Source organism: Camelus bactrianus, chromosome 9 (assembly GCF_048773025.1).
Source record: "Camelus bactrianus isolate YW-2024 breed Bactrian camel chromosome 9, ASM4877302v1, whole genome shotgun sequence".
NCBI classification, from domain to species: Eukaryota; Metazoa; Chordata; class Mammalia; order Artiodactyla; family Camelidae; genus Camelus; species Camelus bactrianus.
Window position 1 is genome coordinate 70,466,389 of NC_133547.1, and position 19,891 is coordinate 70,486,279.

The 19,891-nt window shown below is 36.8% G+C and overlaps 1 protein-coding gene across 1 annotated transcript; it reads left to right on the top strand.

Annotated features, from left to right (window-relative positions):
• Window positions 1-150: 150 nt before the first annotated feature.
• NUDT21 (nudix hydrolase 21) lies at window positions 151-18,623 on the top strand. Its single transcript, XM_010967330.3, has 7 exons — window positions 151-406; window positions 3,398-3,598; window positions 4,464-4,527; window positions 8,648-8,737; window positions 12,762-12,837; window positions 13,603-13,717; window positions 14,951-18,623. The coding sequence occupies exons 1-7, from the start codon at window positions 291-293 to the stop codon at window positions 14,970-14,972; spliced, it is 684 nt and encodes a 227-aa protein (XP_010965632.1). The 5' UTR covers window positions 151-290; the 3' UTR covers window positions 14,973-18,623.
• The last annotated feature ends 1,268 nt before the right edge of the window (window positions 18,624-19,891 follow it).

Below are 19,891 nucleotides of genomic sequence, written 5' to 3' on the forward strand. Positions count from 1 at the left end.
GTAAGTACCAAAGTAAGAAGAGGCGGGACCAGTAATGATAGACCAATCGAAGCTCCATATATTGCGACTATCTCAGCAGCGATTGGTCCAATGGTGCCCTCTCACCGCCTCTCTACTTCCTGCCGCCAGAGGGTCAAGATGCATTTCCGGCGTGCGTACGCCTCCTCTTGCGCTCTCATCTTAATGGCGGGCGTCGGCTGCTGAGTGGGACGTAGATAACCGCTGCCGGCACAGGGAAAGTCTCCCTGCCTTCCCCTTTCCTCTCGCAGCTAGCGCCGGAGCTCGCCAGCATGTCCGTGGTGCCGCCCAATCGTTCGCAGACTGGTTGGCCCCGGGGGGTCAACCAATTCGGCAACAAGTACATCCAGCAGACCAAGCCCCTCACCCTGGAGCGTACCATCAACCTGTAAGTGCGGCCTGGCCTTCGCGCGCTATCTACTCGGCATCCCCTTCCTCGTGAGCGCTCCGAAAGACTCCAGTCTTCTTCCGGCGGACCCCGCGCCTCCCCACCGCCCCCACTCTTGCTCTCGGGGGCGCGCCTTCTAGCTCTCTCACGCCCCTTCCTCGACCTGCAGAGCCATGGTGTTGGAGTCCTACTTGAGAGGCTTTCCCTTTCCCCTTTTCTGGAAAGAAGGTGTATTCCCCTGTCTCTGTATTCAGTTATTGTAGGAAAAACCCGTTTGCTTTGAACTCATTCTTTCCCCACCTCTCCAGAGGTAACTAACCGAAGACCGTGGTTTTTATCCTTTCGGTCCAGTAATTATGCTTTTACGTCGCATATATGGTATTGTTTTGTGTGTTTTTATTTAGTATAAGTGGTATAACGTAGCATCGTTTTTGCAGTTTTCCCTTTGCACCAATAGTAAGCTTTTGAAATCTTAACTGTAACGCGCAGGTTTAGTAGGTTTTTCTTCTATTGCTTTATTGCTTTTCAGTTCCTGAGTACACCACATTTTATTTATCTTCTCAGGGCTGTCTGGGTTGCCCTTTGCGTACACATGTCTTCTCTGCCGCAGCGACAGCATCCAAGCACCCTGAAGACCCCAACTTGGGAAGGTGCTGAGGCTTTCCTTGTGGCTGGGCTTTCAGACCGTGGAGGGGACCAAAGTGTAGCTCCAGAGAACCTATTGTTGACCGCGTTTTATTTTCAGCATCTTTCTGATTAACCTCTTCAAGCCATTGCATTTCGAATCCACTCTCGAAAGTAGTCTCGCTGTGGCAGAGAATTGACATTGGACTGTGCCTTGCTCAAGAAATTGATAGTATGGTCTCTTTTAAAGAGATCATTTCTGAAAGTTTGTGAGCCACCGTGATGCTGACCCTAATGGAGGAAAGTGGCCAGCTTATGCCGGTCGGTGTTTAAAAGGTGCAAGGATTTAGTGATATTGGTGTTTTGGTAGGACACTTTAGGTGTTTCTCTGTTTTGTATTCAAATGAATGAACTTTTCCTCCTCAAAAGCAATTTGAAATTGAAAAGATAATTATTTTATTTGACAATTTAGGTGCCAGCTTGGAAATATAGATAATAAAAATGTTGGGTTTAGGAAATCTGGAATTAATAGATAGTTACATATATGCAAATTGATATCTCTAGCCATTACATTAACATAATAGCGTTTTAATTTCATATCACATATTTTTAAAAATCCTCATAGTTTTCCCATGAAATGGAAAAGGCAAATGCTCTTATGCTCTTTTAAAAAATGGGAAAGCACAACCTCTGGATTACTTTCAGTTGTAATTAGAACTAGGACTGACAGTTTTTCCTTGATTTACCTTGATTACTGGATCAATTTGCATCAAGCCATTATGTAGAACTAACTTGGTGAACATGCTTTCATCTTGGCTCCAGTAAAGTTATGGATTAATGGTGTTGTAGTACTTTAACTCCTATATAAATACAGTATTCAGAAATAATTGTGTTGTGCACTTAGTTCACCTGGATGAGTAATGGTCTAAATGGAAAACAGGCTCTCTCCCCTCCAATATATTTCATTAATTGCATGAATGCTAACTTTGTAGCAGGCACCAGGCATAATGCTGGGTATAGAGTGGTGAGGAAGTAAGGTGCAGTCCCTGCTTTGCAAAGCTCACACTCTGATGGGAATAATACATATGTGTTTGAACTTGATTTCACAGCTGAAAATTCTTAACATTTGATTTTGATGGCATCTCTATTGATGTGAGAGCTGACTTTTCTGGTAGAGATGTGTTAAAGCTATCTTTAATTTTTCTCACTCAGGTTGTGAGAACTAAATGTTAATACATGTATAAAGCATTTTAAAAATCTGCGGTGCACACTGCATGTGTGATTGTTGCTACTAATGATGAAGATGTTAGATTTAGCATTGGGTCTACTGGGAGAAGTTCTTAAAATCTTTAAAGCATCCTAGAAATAGCTCATTTTAGTTATTATAGAGCTGTTTCACTTATGCCTAGAATTTGGCTTCTGGAATTAAAATAAGTTTTGAAGTTCTGGAAACCTTGATTTGTTCCCCTTTCAGGAATAGCTAAGTGGATTAGTTATGTAGTTAACTTTAATGCAAGGCATTTTGGTAGAATAGATACCTTGGAGATAGGCAGGTGTGGCCAAAGCATTCTTAAAGGCTTCTTACTGGAAGGCTTTTGATTGAGGGGTTACAAGGTAGTACTTGTGATGAAATATGAATACGGGTTTTTAAACTATCTTTAATGAAAAATTTAATCATTACTAGGCAAGCCGATGACTGTCTTTTATAGCCATATTTTGAATTCTTGATAAAGGAGAATATTTAAGATTACATCTCGTGGACAGAAGATTCAAATGAGAAGGGAAGAATAAGGATACTGAATAGAATAAATACAGAAGGCTGAAAAATCTAGATGGAAAAGAAGAGTTCATCTGAAGAGGGAAGGTACTGGAAAAATCTGAAGATAGTTGACTGGGAGAAATAGAAAATAACTGGAGAGATGATGGAAAGTGGTGGCTGAGCTTGTAGAAAAAGAGATATTGGCTATTAGAGCTCATAATTAATAGAGCTTATGATTAGATTAGTAGAGAAACCCAGGGACATATTAGCCAGGTTGACAATGTTAGTATAGCATCCATGATCTAAAACCAGAGGATTATTCAGATAGCCACTCCTCTAAGCATTTAAGGACCATAAGAATAGTGTTATCTATGCTTGAAAGTTCAAGTATGAAGTAGCAGCTTGATCTAATGGAAGCTCTGGCTTTAAAGTGCAGAGTTAAATTCTGATCTTTGCTGTCTGATTAACTAACTTAACTTTGGACAAATCCTATGTCTCTGAGTGCAATACATGCACATTTTACTGTGGTTTCTTATCTGTGATTGGTATCTGACCTGGTAAATGATGGTTTGTAGTTCTCATATTGGATGTTTGTCTTTGGATCCCAGGTACCCTCTTACCAATTATACTTTTGGTACAAAAGAGCCCCTCTATGAGAAGGACAGCTCTGTTGCAGCCAGATTTCAGCGTATGAGGGAGGAATTTGATAAAATTGGCATGAGAAGGACTGTAGAAGGGGTTCTGATTGTCCATGAGCACCGACTACCCCATGTGTTACTGCTACAGCTGGGAACAACTTTCTTCAAATTGTAAGTTCATTGGAAATTAACAGTAAGATAGCTTTTAATAGGATTGCTGTTTTATGCAGCTTTGGAATATAATTTTAGCCCTAAGTCATTTATCTCAACAACCACTACTGTTAATGGAGTCTTTAGAAAGAGAAAATCACATTTTTTTCTCCAGTGCAGTACTCATTTATTGCATAACTAGAAATCTGCACGTTTCTATGTATTGTTAATGTTAATGACTAAGCTTGATAGAAGCCATGTGAAACAAATGAGTCCAAGTTCAATTTCTAGATGTCATTTTAGCATTACTAAGAACAATTGATTTTACCTCTTTCTTAGGGTAAATAGTGTTTCCTGGTCTTAGAATGGCTTACATTTTGTAGATAATTGTTTAGTTTTCTCATTTAAGCTTATAAATCTCTCAGTACACATTTAATCCACAACTGTTTCATAAGATTGTACCAAAAAGAGTTCTCGAATATTTAGATTGTAGTTTTTGAAAAATGCCCCACTCTTCAGAGCTAGAGAATGTGGGTACACGGCTCTCTGGACATTTCTAGACTCCATTATCACCAGATAGCTTACAGAGAGAAGAGATTGGGATGGACTGGTTTCCAGCAATTATGTGATGTTTATGTTGTGGTACATATTTTGTTTGTTTAAAACTAGGGTTTGTGTACTGTTAGTCTGTTGAATAGACATTATGAATTAAACTTTCTAGCACATTCTTTCCCCTTCATTTGACATTTGTTTGCTTTGATTGCCGTATCATGTGACACTGAAATGTGTATTATGCAGTTACTTGATAGAAATGATATTATTTTGTTCTTCCTGTTATCCCCAAATTGTATTAAGTTGAAAGCTGAAATTCTTAAACTTTATACAGACCTGGTGGTGAACTTAACCCTGGAGAAGATGAAGTTGAAGGACTAAAACGCTTAATGACAGAGGTATTTTTCTGTTTAACCACTTTGACGATTTTATTAATGCTCATCTAAATACCATCAACTTAATGCATAATCAGGCCTTTTTATGTTTTGTGAAAAGGATGAGTTTATTTTAAATATTTGGTTTTCAACACATAAAACTTAAAACTCAGAGTGTTAGTACAATGTTTATTTTCTGCAGGTTGAACTTAACACATCCTCTTAACATTCCTTTTCATTGAAATTTTGATGTAGCAATAATGGTTAATAAAACAACATTTCCTGAGTACTGACTGATAAGCTTTGTTCTAACTAAGTGCTTTACATGCAGTAACTCTTTTAATCACCACAACACTAGGAAGTAGGTACTATTGTTAATCTCTAGGACACAGGGTGATCGGTAACTTGCTTGATGTTATATTGCTAGTATGTCATGAAGCTGGACATTTGAATGCAGGTAGTTTTGTTCCAGAGTAGGCACTAATAGAATTTTGACAAGACAATGATTTCTATTATATACCTATTTTCATTTTTGCACGTATTTTTTAGGCTTTTTCCAAGATGTGCTACTTTTTAGAAGTCATTCTAATGTCTGCCTTTAAAGCAATGGGGCCAAATGCATAGATGCTGAAAGTTTTTGAGATTGTAGGTTGTGTCATTATTAAATGTTTTTCTTTTTTAGCATGTAATCTACCCCTTAATTACAAAACTAATGTATGTTCTGTGCAAAAACCTTGGCAAATACAGAAAGCAGAAGGAGAGACAAACAAAAATCACCTGTAATTATACCACTTTAACCTATTGATTTGTCTTTCTAGTGTTTTTAAATGCACTATAACTCTTAGATACTGTGCTGTGTTTGGACTTACATTTACATATGGTAGATGGAATCTACCTGCTTATCTCAGCTTTTTCTCAAGACTCCACCAAAAGGCAATAAAGGAGATTAAAAAGATATAAATCCAGTAGGATTGAGGGAGTGCAAAATGAGACAGTAGCAAGAAAAATTTTTTAGAAGCTGGAAAGCCGGTGAGCAAATTGTAACTGACTTAGCAGAAACCTCAGCCCAGCATGAGGGCAGTCCAAGACACAGCATTGCAGAACACCAAAAAGGCTAAGGAATTGGTACCTATGAAAGTGGTGGCATGCCTGGACTGAAAATTGAATTGACTGACAGTCTGTATGGGATGTATTTATATACCTACATTGTCTTCCCCCACTCTGTACATTTAGGCAAAGACTGGCTGGTGATTCTCTGTAGAGAACTGAATCAGAAAATGCTAAGCAATCAAAAAGTTGAGAAGGTGGGGAGAATGAGTGAAAAAGTTTACATACTGAATGGTGAGACTTCAAGACTTCTCCTACAAGGCTGATAGTGTTAACAACTGGTTTTACATACCCCAGGCTGAAGGTTGGAGGTTTGTTTCTGGAGAAAATGATCAGTTCCAGAAAATACTCTAGATGATAGATGGTATTTGGGAATCTTCCCAAAGAAACATTGTAGTCCTATCTCTCATGCACACTGAGATGGGAATTAAGTATCTTATTTTTTTACCCTGAATTGTGAGCAGATAAGTATTACCAGGCTTTTGGAGAAAGCTTCTTAACAGGAAAGAGATCAAAAAAAGCAAAGTGAACTCGACAGAAACAGAAAATTCAGTGATCAACAGAATTATGATTAATATTCTTGATGTGATAAAAGGAGATTTTGCATCTGTAGAACAGTGCCCTTTGAAAAGAACTATCTAGCCAACAAAAAAGAACTCATAAGTATTTAAATTAAAAAAAAAGGCAGAATGAAAAATTCATTAGAGAGTTTAAAAGATTCAGTTGAGTTAACCTACTAGAAAGTAGAACAAAAAGATAGAACATAGGTAAGAAAAGGTAAAATTACTGCATCGTTATAGAAGGGTCAATATAAACTGCAGATAAATAGAACAGAAGGAAAGGAGTTAGCAAAGCAATAATTCAAGAAAATTTCCCAAACTTAATCATCAGTTTTCAGTTTGAAAAGACCTGCTGGCATGCCCTCTCTAATGAATGTTACAAGATTCATGAAGAGGCGTATCATGAAATTTGACGTAATAAGGATAAAGAGAAAATTCTAAACGCTTCTAAAGTTGGAGAGGAGGAATGGGGAGATAGACATGGGTTAAATAAAAAGCATCAAAATCAGAAATGGCTTCAACAGTCCCAGAAATAATACTGGAAGCTAATAATGGAGCCTTCATAAATCTAGGAGTACATGATTTCTATCCTAGACTTTTCTGTCTAATCAAACTATAAATCAAGTATGCAGGTAAAATAAAGTTATTTCCAGACATAGAGTTTCCAAAGATGTGACATCTCCTGTACCTTTTCTCAGGAAGCTACTAGAGGATGTTCACCACCAAAGTGAAAGAATAAACTAAAAAGATACAGGGTTCAGAATATAGAGAGGATCTAACAACACAGGAGAGAGACCAAGGGAAGCCCTGGGACTCCAGCTGTGAAGCAGGGCTAAAAGCGTCTACAGATTGGAGCAGGGTGATAGAAAAATATTTCTTAGGAAAAATGAAATTGATAGAATAATTTATACTTGAACTGAGAAGAAATTTAAGCTCTTGTGGAGAATGTGGGAATGAATTAGTGATAGCAATGAAATGTAACAGTTATTACCTCCCCAAAAAAGGATAGTTGTACAAATAGGGAAATGTAATTATAGTTTACTAAATATTGTATCTGATTAACCTAGTCATACTAATTTACTGAAAATTGACTTAAATATTGATAATGGGAACATGGTAGAAGAGAAGGTATGAGTGGGGCATGCAGTTTTAAGATCTAAATTCTCATCCACAGTAGACGGTGTTAATTGGTTTTGTAAAGTTTTTAAAAATGAAAAGCAGTCAAGAATTGGTCATAAAAGAAATGTTACAAATTAACTACAGTGACCTGACAAATACTACCTCAGTAACGTGATCAAGGTCAACATCAGTGATAAATCATGTTGCTAGAATATATCTGTGCAGTGAGGTGAAGAGAATGAAACTTTACCTCTATAATTTTCCTTCCCAAATTCCCCGAAATCCATAATCCCAGTCTAACTGAGGGACATTCTGCAAGAAACCTAACTAGTACTCTTCAAAATTGTCAAGATTATCAAAAATAAGGAAAGTCTGAGAAATTGCCACAGTCTAGAGGAGCCTAAGGAGAAATGACAAATGGAATGTGATATCCTAGATGGAATTCTGGAACTGAAAAAAAGACATTAGGAAAAAACCAAGGATGTATGATTAAAGTAGGGACTTCAGTTAATAATAAGGCATCAGTATTGGTTCATTAATTGTGAAAAATGTGCCATTCTTGTGTAAGATGTTAATAGGGAAAACTGGGTGTGGGATATGGGAAGTCTTTGTACCATCTTTTCAACTTTGCTATAAATCTAATGGGGATAATCAGTTATTTAAAAGCAAGAAGACACAGTGTCCTGGGTTCCATCCCTAGTACCTCCTCTAAAAATAAGTAAATAAAACCTAAACACCCCCCCCAAAATAAAATAAAATAAAAGTAGGAAGAATGCTTTTAAAAATAGAGGCAAATATCTGACAGGAAAATAGCTAAGAGTTGAAAGTTATAGCCAGTGGAATTGTGAAGTGGGACAGGAAACTTCTGTTTCTCATGATGAACTTTATAGGACCATTTTTGACCAACTAAAATGTATAGAGTATAGCTTTGATTAAAATACGTTTAATTTTATGCGATACAGATTTATAAAAATGAAAATTGTGAATTTTGCACACCTCTGTAACTTGGTTACAGAAGCTATAGTTGAGTCTAATAAAAAACTATTGTATGCCATTGGCTAATGTAGGTAATTGGTCATCTTTGGTTTTCCATGCATAGCCTGGGCATAACAACAGATGTGTTGGCCCTCCATGATTGTGTTGATGCCAGATTGCCAGTTTTGAACTAATAGTGTATGTCTTGGGCAAAGTGACACAGATAATAAATAGTAAATTATAGAGAGGAAATCCATATAGGAGATATAATAGCCATTGGTCTCCAATAGGAGTGCTGCCAAAAATATTTTCTTCACTGAAGAAGGAAATTCATGGGTATGTATATTTGGTTGTTTACTGGCTGTATCGCTTCTTTTTGACAGATACTGGGTCGTCAAGATGGAGTCCTGCAAGACTGGGTCATTGATGACTGCATTGGTAACTGGTGGAGACCAAATTTTGAACCTCCTCAGGTCAGTGTTCATTATATTTGCTGGGCAAATACTTGGGGACATAGGAAAGAGATTTAATTCCAGCCATTTAAAAAGATAGTAGAATTTGACTTGAAATTTCCTCTTCCGCCTGCTTAATTTAAATAAAAAATTAAAAAGCCAAGCATTTTTTCTTTTAAAGGAAAATTTCAAAATATGCCAAAGTTGAATAATAAACGTAAATAAATACTATTACCTCTCATCTGCCTTCAGCAGTTAGCACTCATGGTCAAACGTCATCAGTCCTGTCCCCCCCGCTGCCTTGTTCCCGCTGTTCCCATCTTCAGTTGTTTTGAAGCAAATCCTAGATACAATTTCAATCGTAAATATTTTAGTGTGTATCTTTAAAAGGTAAGGATCTTTCTGAAAACATAACCACAATACTACTACCATTATCTAAAAACAAAAAAATTTCATTCGTTAAATACATAGTCACTATTCACATAGCTTTGAGTTTTATTTTTATCTTACTTTTGTAATTTGTTTGAATTAGGATAGTTCTTAAGTCTCTTTTATATCTATAGGTTGGCTCCTTGTCTTTTTCTCCTTATAATTTATTTGTTAATGAAAACAGATCACTTAAAATCTTTAGTGTTTTCGTCACTGATTGCACCCCCCTGTTATAGAACACATAGCTCTTCTCTATAAATTGGTAGTTAGATCAAGAAATTGGATTTGGACTCAATTTTGGGGGGAAAGAGGTACATGGCTTGACATAGGTATGTATATTATTTATCTATTGCTGTATAATATATGTCCCCAAAAATTAGCAGCCTAAAACAACAGACCTTTATTATCCTAGTTTCTCAGGGTAAGGCCTCTGGGAGCTGCTTAGCTGAGTGGTTCTGGCTCATGAAGTTATGGTCAAGTTCTCGGCTGGATTGCATTATCTCCAGGGTAGTCTGAAGCTGAATTACCCGATCCCAAGCTCACACGTGTATTTGTTAGCAGACCTCTCGGTTCCTTCTGGGCTGTTGGACTGAAGGTTCAGTTTCTTGCTGGCTGTTGATTGAAGGCCTCCCTCACTTGCCATGGGAGCATCGCCTTCAACAACTCCCAGTAAGACAGCTGGCTCCACCCAGAGCCTGTGATCTAAGAGATAGAGACCGTGCCCAAGTAGGAAGCTGCAGTCTGTTACAACCTAACCTTGGCAGTGACGTGTCACTTTTGCTGTCTGCTATTGGTCACACAAACCAACATAGTACATTGTGGGAAGGGGCTACACAAAGGTGCAGATACCAGGAGACAGGGTTGGGAGTCATCTTGGAGTCTGGCTACCATGGGTAGTATGGTGTACTTCCATCAGGAATTTTATAATGTCTGGTTGTCTCTTTTTGTAATGTTAGCAGCTCATGGATAATAGTTTTCCTAGATCTATTAATTCATCAGAATTGTGATACTTAGGTAAAGAGAAACTTACCAACTATTTGTGTACCCTGAGGTATAGTTTGTGTAGGAAAGAATATATGCTGCTTTCCCTCCACTTACCAGTTTTCGGAAGAATGAGTTAATTTCTTAGCATCTGCCAAAGGCTTGACTTTACTCAAAAGGGAGAATAAGACAAAGACTTGTGTGCAGATTGTTTGGGAGGTGATCCCAGGAAGCAGCAGAGTACCGGGCAAGGGAGACCAGAAACAGCAGAAGTCTGTTGTACATAATTGATCTTATTACAGCTGTGGGTAACTGGATTAATCTTGCTAAGGACTGTGGGGAACCATGTGGAATGCATCTCAGAGTTGTCCATCGGAAGGATGGAAGAATGGAAGGCCAGGGACTTTTGTCCCCCATTGGATGAGAGTTGTAAAACTCTTGCACTTTGATGTTGAAGCTGAGCACTGGTTGAGAGAATATCCAGGGCTTTGGGAATCCTCTGAGGCTGAAAAGCAAGAGTGGAACAGTGGCAGCAGCAAGGGAGCTTTCTGACACTTTGATGCACAGCCTCCTTGAAATCTGAGGTGGGATGAGAAACACAAAAAGTGTCTGTTTCAGTCACCCTTTAAAGTGGTATTTGACCTCCTGGATTTAAATATATTTGATGTGTTTTAATCCATTGTAATGATGGATAATGTTACTGATGTGCAGTGTTTCCTATCTTTGACTAATGGGAGCCTTTGTAAGTTGGGTGTATGAGTTTGATAGCTTCTTTGCATGACATGCTGTTCCAGGTGACAGATTGGACGAAATATCAGTCAGGCAAAAGATTGTTCTGTCTGTCGTCTTCTGACCAGTGTAGCTGAGGGATAGGAAGAAGAGGTGCTGTGGAAGCTGGTGCTGGTGCTCACTCCTGGAGAACTGCCCAGGCTTTGAGAAAGTATAATTGCATCTGGAAATAGTAAACTTCCTGATCCAAAGATACGTAGAACAATTATTTTGAACTTTTTTTGCTTTCTTGAACATTCCATAACCTAACTGGAAAATACTCTAATAACAGCAATGTTTTCCAGGCTGCTTTCTGAATACCCTCATTCATATCCCTTACCATGGTTCTAGGACAGTTCTCTTAATTCACTGAACCCTAAGGTTGTCTCTGATAGTATAAGATATAACATAAGGGTTGTGTGTTTGTTTAGTAAACTTGGAGTATTGGTGAGGTGGGAAAAGAGCACGACACCATCTTCTTGTTCTTTTTATATAAAGTGCAGTTGGCTTAAAAAGAGGAGAAATGGGAGAAGGATTTACACGAAAATGAACATACAGCCTCGAGTAGAAGAATATTGGGGTAATGCTGGTCACTGATTTGGTCATGGTTTGGGAACTTTTGTTGTATGTGAACCACAGTTCTCTTAGCCTGTGCTGTTTAAGCTACTTCTCACCTGTCTCTCTGTTGCTGCCAGTGTACCTGGTTTTCATGATAGTATAGGGTAACTCCAAAGCCTGGGGTAGCTGTCTTGATTCATACCCTAGGGATGCCTCTAGTGTATACTTACTCTAACCAGAATGCTGGTTAGGTGCCATTGGGGCAGCGCAGTGGGTAATAACATCAGCTTTTGTAGTTAGATTAGAGTTGGATAGATTCAGTTGAATCCTGGCAACGCTGCTTAGCCGTATCATCTTGGGAAAGATACTTAGCTTCCCTGCGCAAGTTCTTTACATAAAATAAAGGTGATGATACTTCCTTTTGGCAGCCTCTGTTTTTATACTTCTTTTCTGTTACGCCTATTTTCAGCACTTTTTAATTCCCTTGCCCTCAAATACTCCAAAAGAAAAATAGATTTTTCTGAATGTGTCACGGGGAGATGCAGGAGAGGTTTTCATTCTATACGAACTGTAGAACAAAAGTCTCTATCTTAGACTTTTAAAATCCTCTGTGTTAAAATTCTTTCTCAGGTAGCAGCCTCCCCTCTCTAATTCTCTTTATTCCTTTAAATTCTCCAAAATATTTTCTCCATTTTCCCAGGCAATTTGACTTTGTCTAGCTGGCAAAGACTTCTCATCTGATATTTTTGCAGCATGTAGGCAGTGTGCTCATATGGTGGTTGTGGGGTAGAATGTTCTGCCAAATACCTCAAGAGGTGTATTTAAACTTTTAATATAGTAAACATGTCTACATCAGTATTCCAGAAAATTTAACTTAGTAATGATATATTTTTAAAAAGACAACTTTTATCAAAAACACTCCACTAATAGCAGACTTCGTTGTGTTTTAAATTTATCAAGCTGTAAATCTTGTGTCTACACATTTAATTGTCTTGAATGATTGAATGGTTTACTACTTGATATTTTATATTTATTAAATCATTTGTCTGTACATCTATTAGGTACCAGATCCCGGTAAAGGGAAGACTAGAAAGAATTTTACTTTTCTCAGCAGTTTATATTGTATTGGGGAATAAGCAAGACCATGGAATACTTGTTAAAATAAAATCGTATGGGATTATGAGGAACTTGGTCTTAAAGGGCCGATATTTGAGCTTAATGTATGAAAGGGGAGAAGTTGGGAAATAGAGACATGGTGGGTATAAGAGATGTCTTGGCAACTACAAATTATTCTGTTTTGTTATTTTAGTATCCATATATTCCTGCACATATTACAAAACCTAAGGAACATAAGAAGTTGTTTTTGGTTCAACTTCAAGAGAAAGGTAAGTTACTTTGTTTTTGAAGGCAGCCATCTAAAAACTTTTATAACATAATTTCAAGGATACCTTTATTTGTGTTTTCTCCAAGTTCCTTATATTTTGATATTTATTGTAAAACTAAAAATGCATACCATTTTTATATAGAATTACCTAGTTTTTCTCAGATGTGCTAGCCATGTTATGGGGGAAGAGTAAGTATTTAGAGCCTAGAATACCAGATTATAGTATTTTTAATAACTGTTTAGCTGCTGGTATTGATTTTCACATTGTGATAAGCTGAAAATTTTAGGAGACAGATGAATTTTTTTAATACCATCTTTAGCCCTGTTGTGCATATTAACAAATAATTATTCCATTCTTTATAATGTTCTTAAATTAGAATTCAAAATAAATTGGAAGCTCAGATTTTCTCTTCTCCCCATCCTCCCAGGGCTATCACTCATAAGGTCCTCTTAGTTGGTAATAATAGGATCTCTTTAGAGAGTCAGTTTCAAAGCTGTGGCTGTGAACTTTGCTTAAAAGACAAAACCAGAATATACATATGTGTATGCCTGACTGAGACATTGTTCTTACACCAGAAATTGACACATTGTAATTGACTGTACTTCAATTAAAAAAAAAAAAAAAAGACAAAACCAACCTGTTTTAATGAGAAATACCTCTTTCCTCAAAAGTTTCTCAAATGTAAAATTGGTGATTACAGGTGAAATGGAAGCAATGGTTATATAAGAAATTGTGGAAAATGAATACTGTTTTATTTTATTTTAGCCTTATTTGCAGTTCCTAAAAATTACAAGCTGGTAGCTGCACCACTGTTTGAACTGTATGACAATGCGCCTGGATATGGACCCATCATTTCTAGTCTCCCTCAGCTTTTGAGCAGGTATGGACATTTTGTGGTTGATTTATCTAAACTGCTCAATTTAAAATAATCCAAGCCACTTGAGAAGGGATAGTCCATAAATTTTGGTCTTTAAGGAAACAAAGACAGTAGGTGGATCCTTAGGCCTTGTGCCAGCCAAGGATTAAATATGACTGTGCATCCTTAGACCCTAAGTTGCAGCATGACTTTCTGGTAATTGTGCATCTGCTCGTCCCCAAATCTGATATTCTCCACAGTCAAGTGTGAAGTCTTCATTTAAAGAAGAGGTGGTCAAATAGTAGTCAGCAGTATATAATAAATATGAGAGGGCGTATATATATAAAAACGTGGAGAATTGAATCTCTTGATATAATACATAACTCTCTTTCCATCTGAAAATCTATTCAGGCTCAAATTGGGGCATGTGGGATTAAGTCCTTAATTTTTACATGGAGTTTTTTGTTTTTGTTTTGTTTTTAATTGTACTGGTTGAGGGGCTTGAGTCAATCATAGATAAGAATTGCAGAATAATATAATGGTTAAGAATACAGATTCTGCAGTGTTTGGATTTGAATTCCACTTTCAGTGCTTCCTGGCAGTGTGACCTCTGACAAACGATTATACCTATTTATTCATCTGTAAATGGGGATGATAGTCCCAGCTTCATAGACTTGTGAGGACTAAGTGAAATAATGCATATAAAGTGCTTAGAATAGGTGTCAGGCACCTGGTAAGTGCTTAGTAAATGTTAGTTAAAAAACAATGTCAGTAGTGGTTTTGACCTTCTATGAAAGCTTGTTTAGTATGAAAACGGGCTTCCTATTTTGGCACACTAATCGGACTTCATCTTTTGCTCCTCTGCTTTGGCCTGCTGATGGGTTACAAGTTGAAGTACGGGATATGAAAAAAGTCATATTTTTCATTTATTTAAACACTACCTATGAGGTATCAGGAACTTGCTGAGTGGTCAGAATACAATGAGGTAGGTGTAAAAGTTTTCCCTTCCTTCAAGGAAAGTGGATTATTAATCAAATGTACACTCTTAAAAATTTTTAAATTATAAATATTCAGTAATACTTATTTAATGTATAATGTATAATGTGACTGACAGGTGAAAGAAAAGGGTGTCTCAGTGTAGAAAATGCCCAAAATATCAAGGGAGGGTTGAAATGTCTAAATTTCTTTATCAACTAAGATATAGCCTATGTAAATAATACTGTATTTAATAACGATATCGTTCTTTTTAAAATTCAGGTTCAATTTTATATACAACTGAATTCCTGTGCAATGGAGAAGTAAGAGAAGCCGTCTCTGTGAGCACAGCTATACACAGTGTAGAATAAACATGCTAGGAAGGTTTTTTTGGTTTTATCTCTTTCCCAGTCCCTAAATTGCCACCTACTTTTTGTTGTTTGAATAGTAAAGTTAATATGGAAAACTAGATTGTGGTATAAACAAATGTGATGATGTTTAATTTACTTTTGGTTTTACTCATACTTTTTTTGTACAACATTAAAGAAAGTAGACTTCTTTCTATTTGCTTTTTGTTGTTTTGTTTTTTAATTTCACATTAAATTTGTGAAATTCTTACAGGTGAGGATCTTATCCCACCCCCTCCCGCCGCTGAATGTTAAGAGACAATGGCAGGTCAAGTTTATGGGACCCTTGCTCTGCTACCACTCTTAGGGGTATATTCCAAGACTGTATTATAGATCTTTGTGCTGAGGATCTTCTGGGAACTAGAGTTTCTTGATTTGAGTCTGAGATGCAATTCCTGTACCAAATTTTATACTCATGATGAGTTATATTACAGCAGAACTCCCAGTATATTTCTGACTGGTACATTTCATACCAGTACAGCTGGACCTTAGTTCACAAACAATGGACCTTAATTAAGTATATGGGAAGCTATTAAAATTGTCTGGGTCAGGGAAAGTCATGGGAATTGGTATAAAAAGAGACTGATCAGTACTCATTTAGAATTTTTCCCCCTACATAATGGGGGTATTCATTATTTGTGCTCTTGTGAAATTGTTTTAGACATTCTTAGGGCTATGGTAAAATGGTGATTTGTGAAGGAAGGTTCTAAAAGTGGGTCTGTTATATTTTGAACTCTTAGATTGTAAAGTTATTTCAATTAACGTGAAGTTGTATCCATAGAGATGAGAATTTGGTTTTAACAGTGACACAAAGCCTTTTCATAAAATATTTTGGAATGAACTGAATCAGAATTAGATTTTGTCAGTCTAAGAGAACAGTACCAAATTTTGAAAACTTTTAGAAACATTGCTAAATTAGGATCAAATTTGAGGGAATAAAAAAAATCTTAGAGCAAAGGGATTTACTGGCTGTGTTATTGCTTAATGATCAAAATATATGGTGTATGCCTTACTACAAACTGTTGACTGTAGGTTAAGTAATGGAAATCTTATACAGCTACTTAAAAGAGATTGATAAAGTTATGTTTTTAATAGACAGAAATGAACTTTTGATTATTTGTACATCTTTATGGTACTGATCACAGGGCTGTTCTGAATATTGGGTGATGTGAAAGATAACATCATATATTCTTCCATACTTAGACTTGAGAAAAGTAGACCAAGAGCACCTGAGCAATTACATTTATAAACATTCAAGTTTATTTAGTTGAGGTCCTGTCAAACCTTCAAACAGTTGTGTATCAAGTAGTGACTTCGTAGTAGGTGAGCACCAGTCTCAGACCAAAAATGAACAGTGGTTTTGTTTGAAAAAGGCACTAGTTCTGTGGATAGTCCTTCTCCTTCAGGGGCTAACAGTCCTGTCCCTCTGGTTTATATTAGCATGTTTCAAACTTACTGTAATTTTATTGGTGGGCTCACTGATGAGTCGTACAAGATTAGGGAATGCAGAGATGGAGATGGCTCGATCCAGCTGACCTTCCATGATTCCTTCCGGCATCCAAGTGAAAAGCTGCCGTGACTACTTTCAGGTGTGTTAGCTCTTGCCATCTGGGGAGGCTGGGGAGAGGTGGACTTTTTCTTGGTGTGATTTATAAAGTGCTATCAGTAAGGAGTGTTTGAGTTGAAGAGTCATCTGATTCGAGGCCACTCATGTCCTTTTGTAACTTAAGCTTTGACCTAGAAATTCTTTTTTCATCATTACTTCCGAATATTAAGTGCTTGAGTTAGTCATCCATACCCTGGGGCATAGGTGAGAAAAACACTAAGTTGACTGAGTTACTAACTTTGGAATATAAGAGATCTGGTTTTGAATGTAAAGTCCATAACAAATTTTTAAAACTGATTTTGAACTGGTCAGTTATAGTTGTATCCCAATACTCTCTTGTTTGGTTTCCTGATGAAAATAGTAGAACTAGGGGAGTTCAAATCTGATGTGTTCCTACAGCATTAGAAGAGTGTACAAGCGTACTGCTTAACACTAAGCTCTTTTGATGTGTAAGTTCTTACCACACTTCTCCAAGAACAGTCTTAAATTGTGCATTCCAGTTCTCTGTATAATAAATACTGACTAATTTTTAAATGAGCTCTTGATTAATGATTTGTATTTTTGAATGCCTCCTATGTTCCAGGTTTGTTTATAAATGAAAGCCCTCTTTTGCATTGCATTGTATAATTACAGTCCATGCCATGTTCCTTTCCCTGAGTAATCTAAGTAGTGCATATTCTATATAAAACTTAATGGCATTGGAAAATATTCAGTAGGTTGAAGGGAAAAAACTAGTTTTACTCAAATGTTTTAAATCATATTTAGGATTGACATCCCTTTGAAGAAAAGTGAAATTTGCTCTTTTTTTTCCCTATGTAATGAAGACTTGAGATTTTTTAAAGAGTAGATAATACTTAAAATAGCATTATGGTAATTCTCTGTATGAATTTGTACTTTTAATAGCAAATCCAAAAGATTTTTTACGTATTGTCTTACCTTGTAATTAGCATTGTATGGTTCAGGTTTTTTTTTTTTTTAATTTAAGGGTTCAATTAAATTAGCATTTTATTTGGATAAAATATAACCAAACTAGCCAGTCTGTTTTCTGCCATGCTTAGTTAGAAGTGAGAGGTAGAGGTCCTCTAAATTCAGCAGGCCAGCAAGCAATCAACTTAAAATTCCCTTTCTTAAAAGATGTGACTCCCTTAAATTCTGTGACTCTTTACACTCTCAGATTTTTAATGACTTTATTAAAGTACCTGCTTCGTCACTTGAGATGAAATGCTTCCCACGTTGGAATTCCTCAAACTTGATGTTTTCACTAGTTTGTAGTGTTTGGAATAGCATGTGCCCATCACTAAGACTGCTTTAGAGAGTGTGCAGTTTTGTACGTCGCATTGTTAGAGAAGGCTTAGTGGGTTTTGACTATAATACAAGTCAGCTTATATAAGCGTAAGATATGATTTCCCATAATTATTCCATATGTTTTACATCACTCATTTGGATTAAACTGGACTCATTTCAAGCAGTTTGCCTTTGTTGTGTTAAACATGTGAGGAGAAACATAATACTGTAATTTGACTTGAGCCATGAAACACATTTTAGTAGTAGCTTGTATTACATTTATCAAGCTTGTTTTTGTGAAAAAACTGAATAAAACCTGAGTAAGTCTAGATTAAGCCAGTTTAGATGTAATTTGTATTTTAGCAATGGATATATTGTAGGACTAGAGCTAAGTTGGTAAAATGTGTTATGTTCTATTAAGGGAAGGATCAGTGCATTTAAAAACTTTTGAACTTCAGTTACTGTGTTCACATCATAGTGTACAAGCGTCATTTATCGTTTGGCTTTGAGAATTTTTCTGGCATTAAGCTTATAGAAAAATGTATAAAAGAAACTGTAGTTTTTGTTATATTTTTATATTGTAAAGTAAAAGTTTGATTAAAATGGTCACTGTTCTTTTTTTATTTTACTGTCATTTCAATAAAAAAAATTAGAAGAACTCTGTGTGATTGTGTGGCTACTAACCTTAGTGTGCCATTAGAAATCCTGCACCATTCTTTTTCAGGTTCATTGGCCAGGGGCCATTACATTAGGTAATAGACAACTTGCATAATATCAAGGGCATGAAGACCTGGGACAGCCACATTGCCCTCCCCTCACATTCCTCCATTGTGTGTTGGCAGTGGTCTTAGGCAGATTCAGTTTCCTGCAATGTGAAAGGGTCATTGGATTTGGAACCTGAAGACTGGGATTTAGAAGTTGCCATACTATTTTGTTAACTGTGTTGTATCACTGGGGACTCAGTTTCCAAAGAGTGTTAACTTTAGTTGTTTTAATCAAACTTGGCTGGAGGTCATGATGTTCTGTGACACCATTGATACTTATGTAATATTTTGCAATTTAATTTCATCATCTTAAAAGTTACCAAAACGTGAGATAGATGTGTAATAAAACCATAACCTTGAGACTATATCTGAACAAAAGTTGAACAAAACCTGATAAGGTTATTGCAAAAGTTCTTCTGAAAATTTTATAGCAGGCAAAAGAGCTATGAAAAATTATGAAAGAAAAACTAAAAATTGAAGTGTTCCCATTAACTTAATTTTTTCCCCTATGAACTTGAGTTGGTTATTTTTTCCCCTCTTGCTAGATTTAGAAAAGGAACACATTGGTCCAGCTAATGAAAACACCGGCAGAAGTACATGGGCACACGTTTAAGGCTACTGGATTAGATAATGAAGTTCAGTTCCTGGGCTGTTGAGATCTTTAAACAACAACAAAACTACTCAGCCTTTCTCACTGGATGATGAAAATCAAATGAGATCATGCACAGAAGGATTTCAGATGCTTTTTAAATGGTAATAGTGTACCTAGATGTGAATCTTCACAATTCTGGTTTGTCTGAAATGATTTCCTTTAGATCAAACCAAATCAGAGCCACCATCTCACAAAGATGGCAGGAAATTCAGTCTCAGTCATTATTGGGAGTAGGGGCCTACCCAAAGTCATAAGAACCCAGAAGGCATAAAAGGTGCTCTGAAATGAAGGTAGGGGTGGTGAGACCTCTAGCCTCCATCATGGACTTCTTGGTTACTTGTCTAAGCTGGACCAATTTCTTGAATTCTGGTTCTGTTGACCTCCTGCCACACTTGGGCCTTGGGACTCAAATAATGTAGGTGGTCCCTATGCCTATAGTCCAGCCTTCTGGGAACACTAAGTATTCATTCCCCTGAGTCTTTCCAGCTCTTCTCATGATGTAGGATGCAG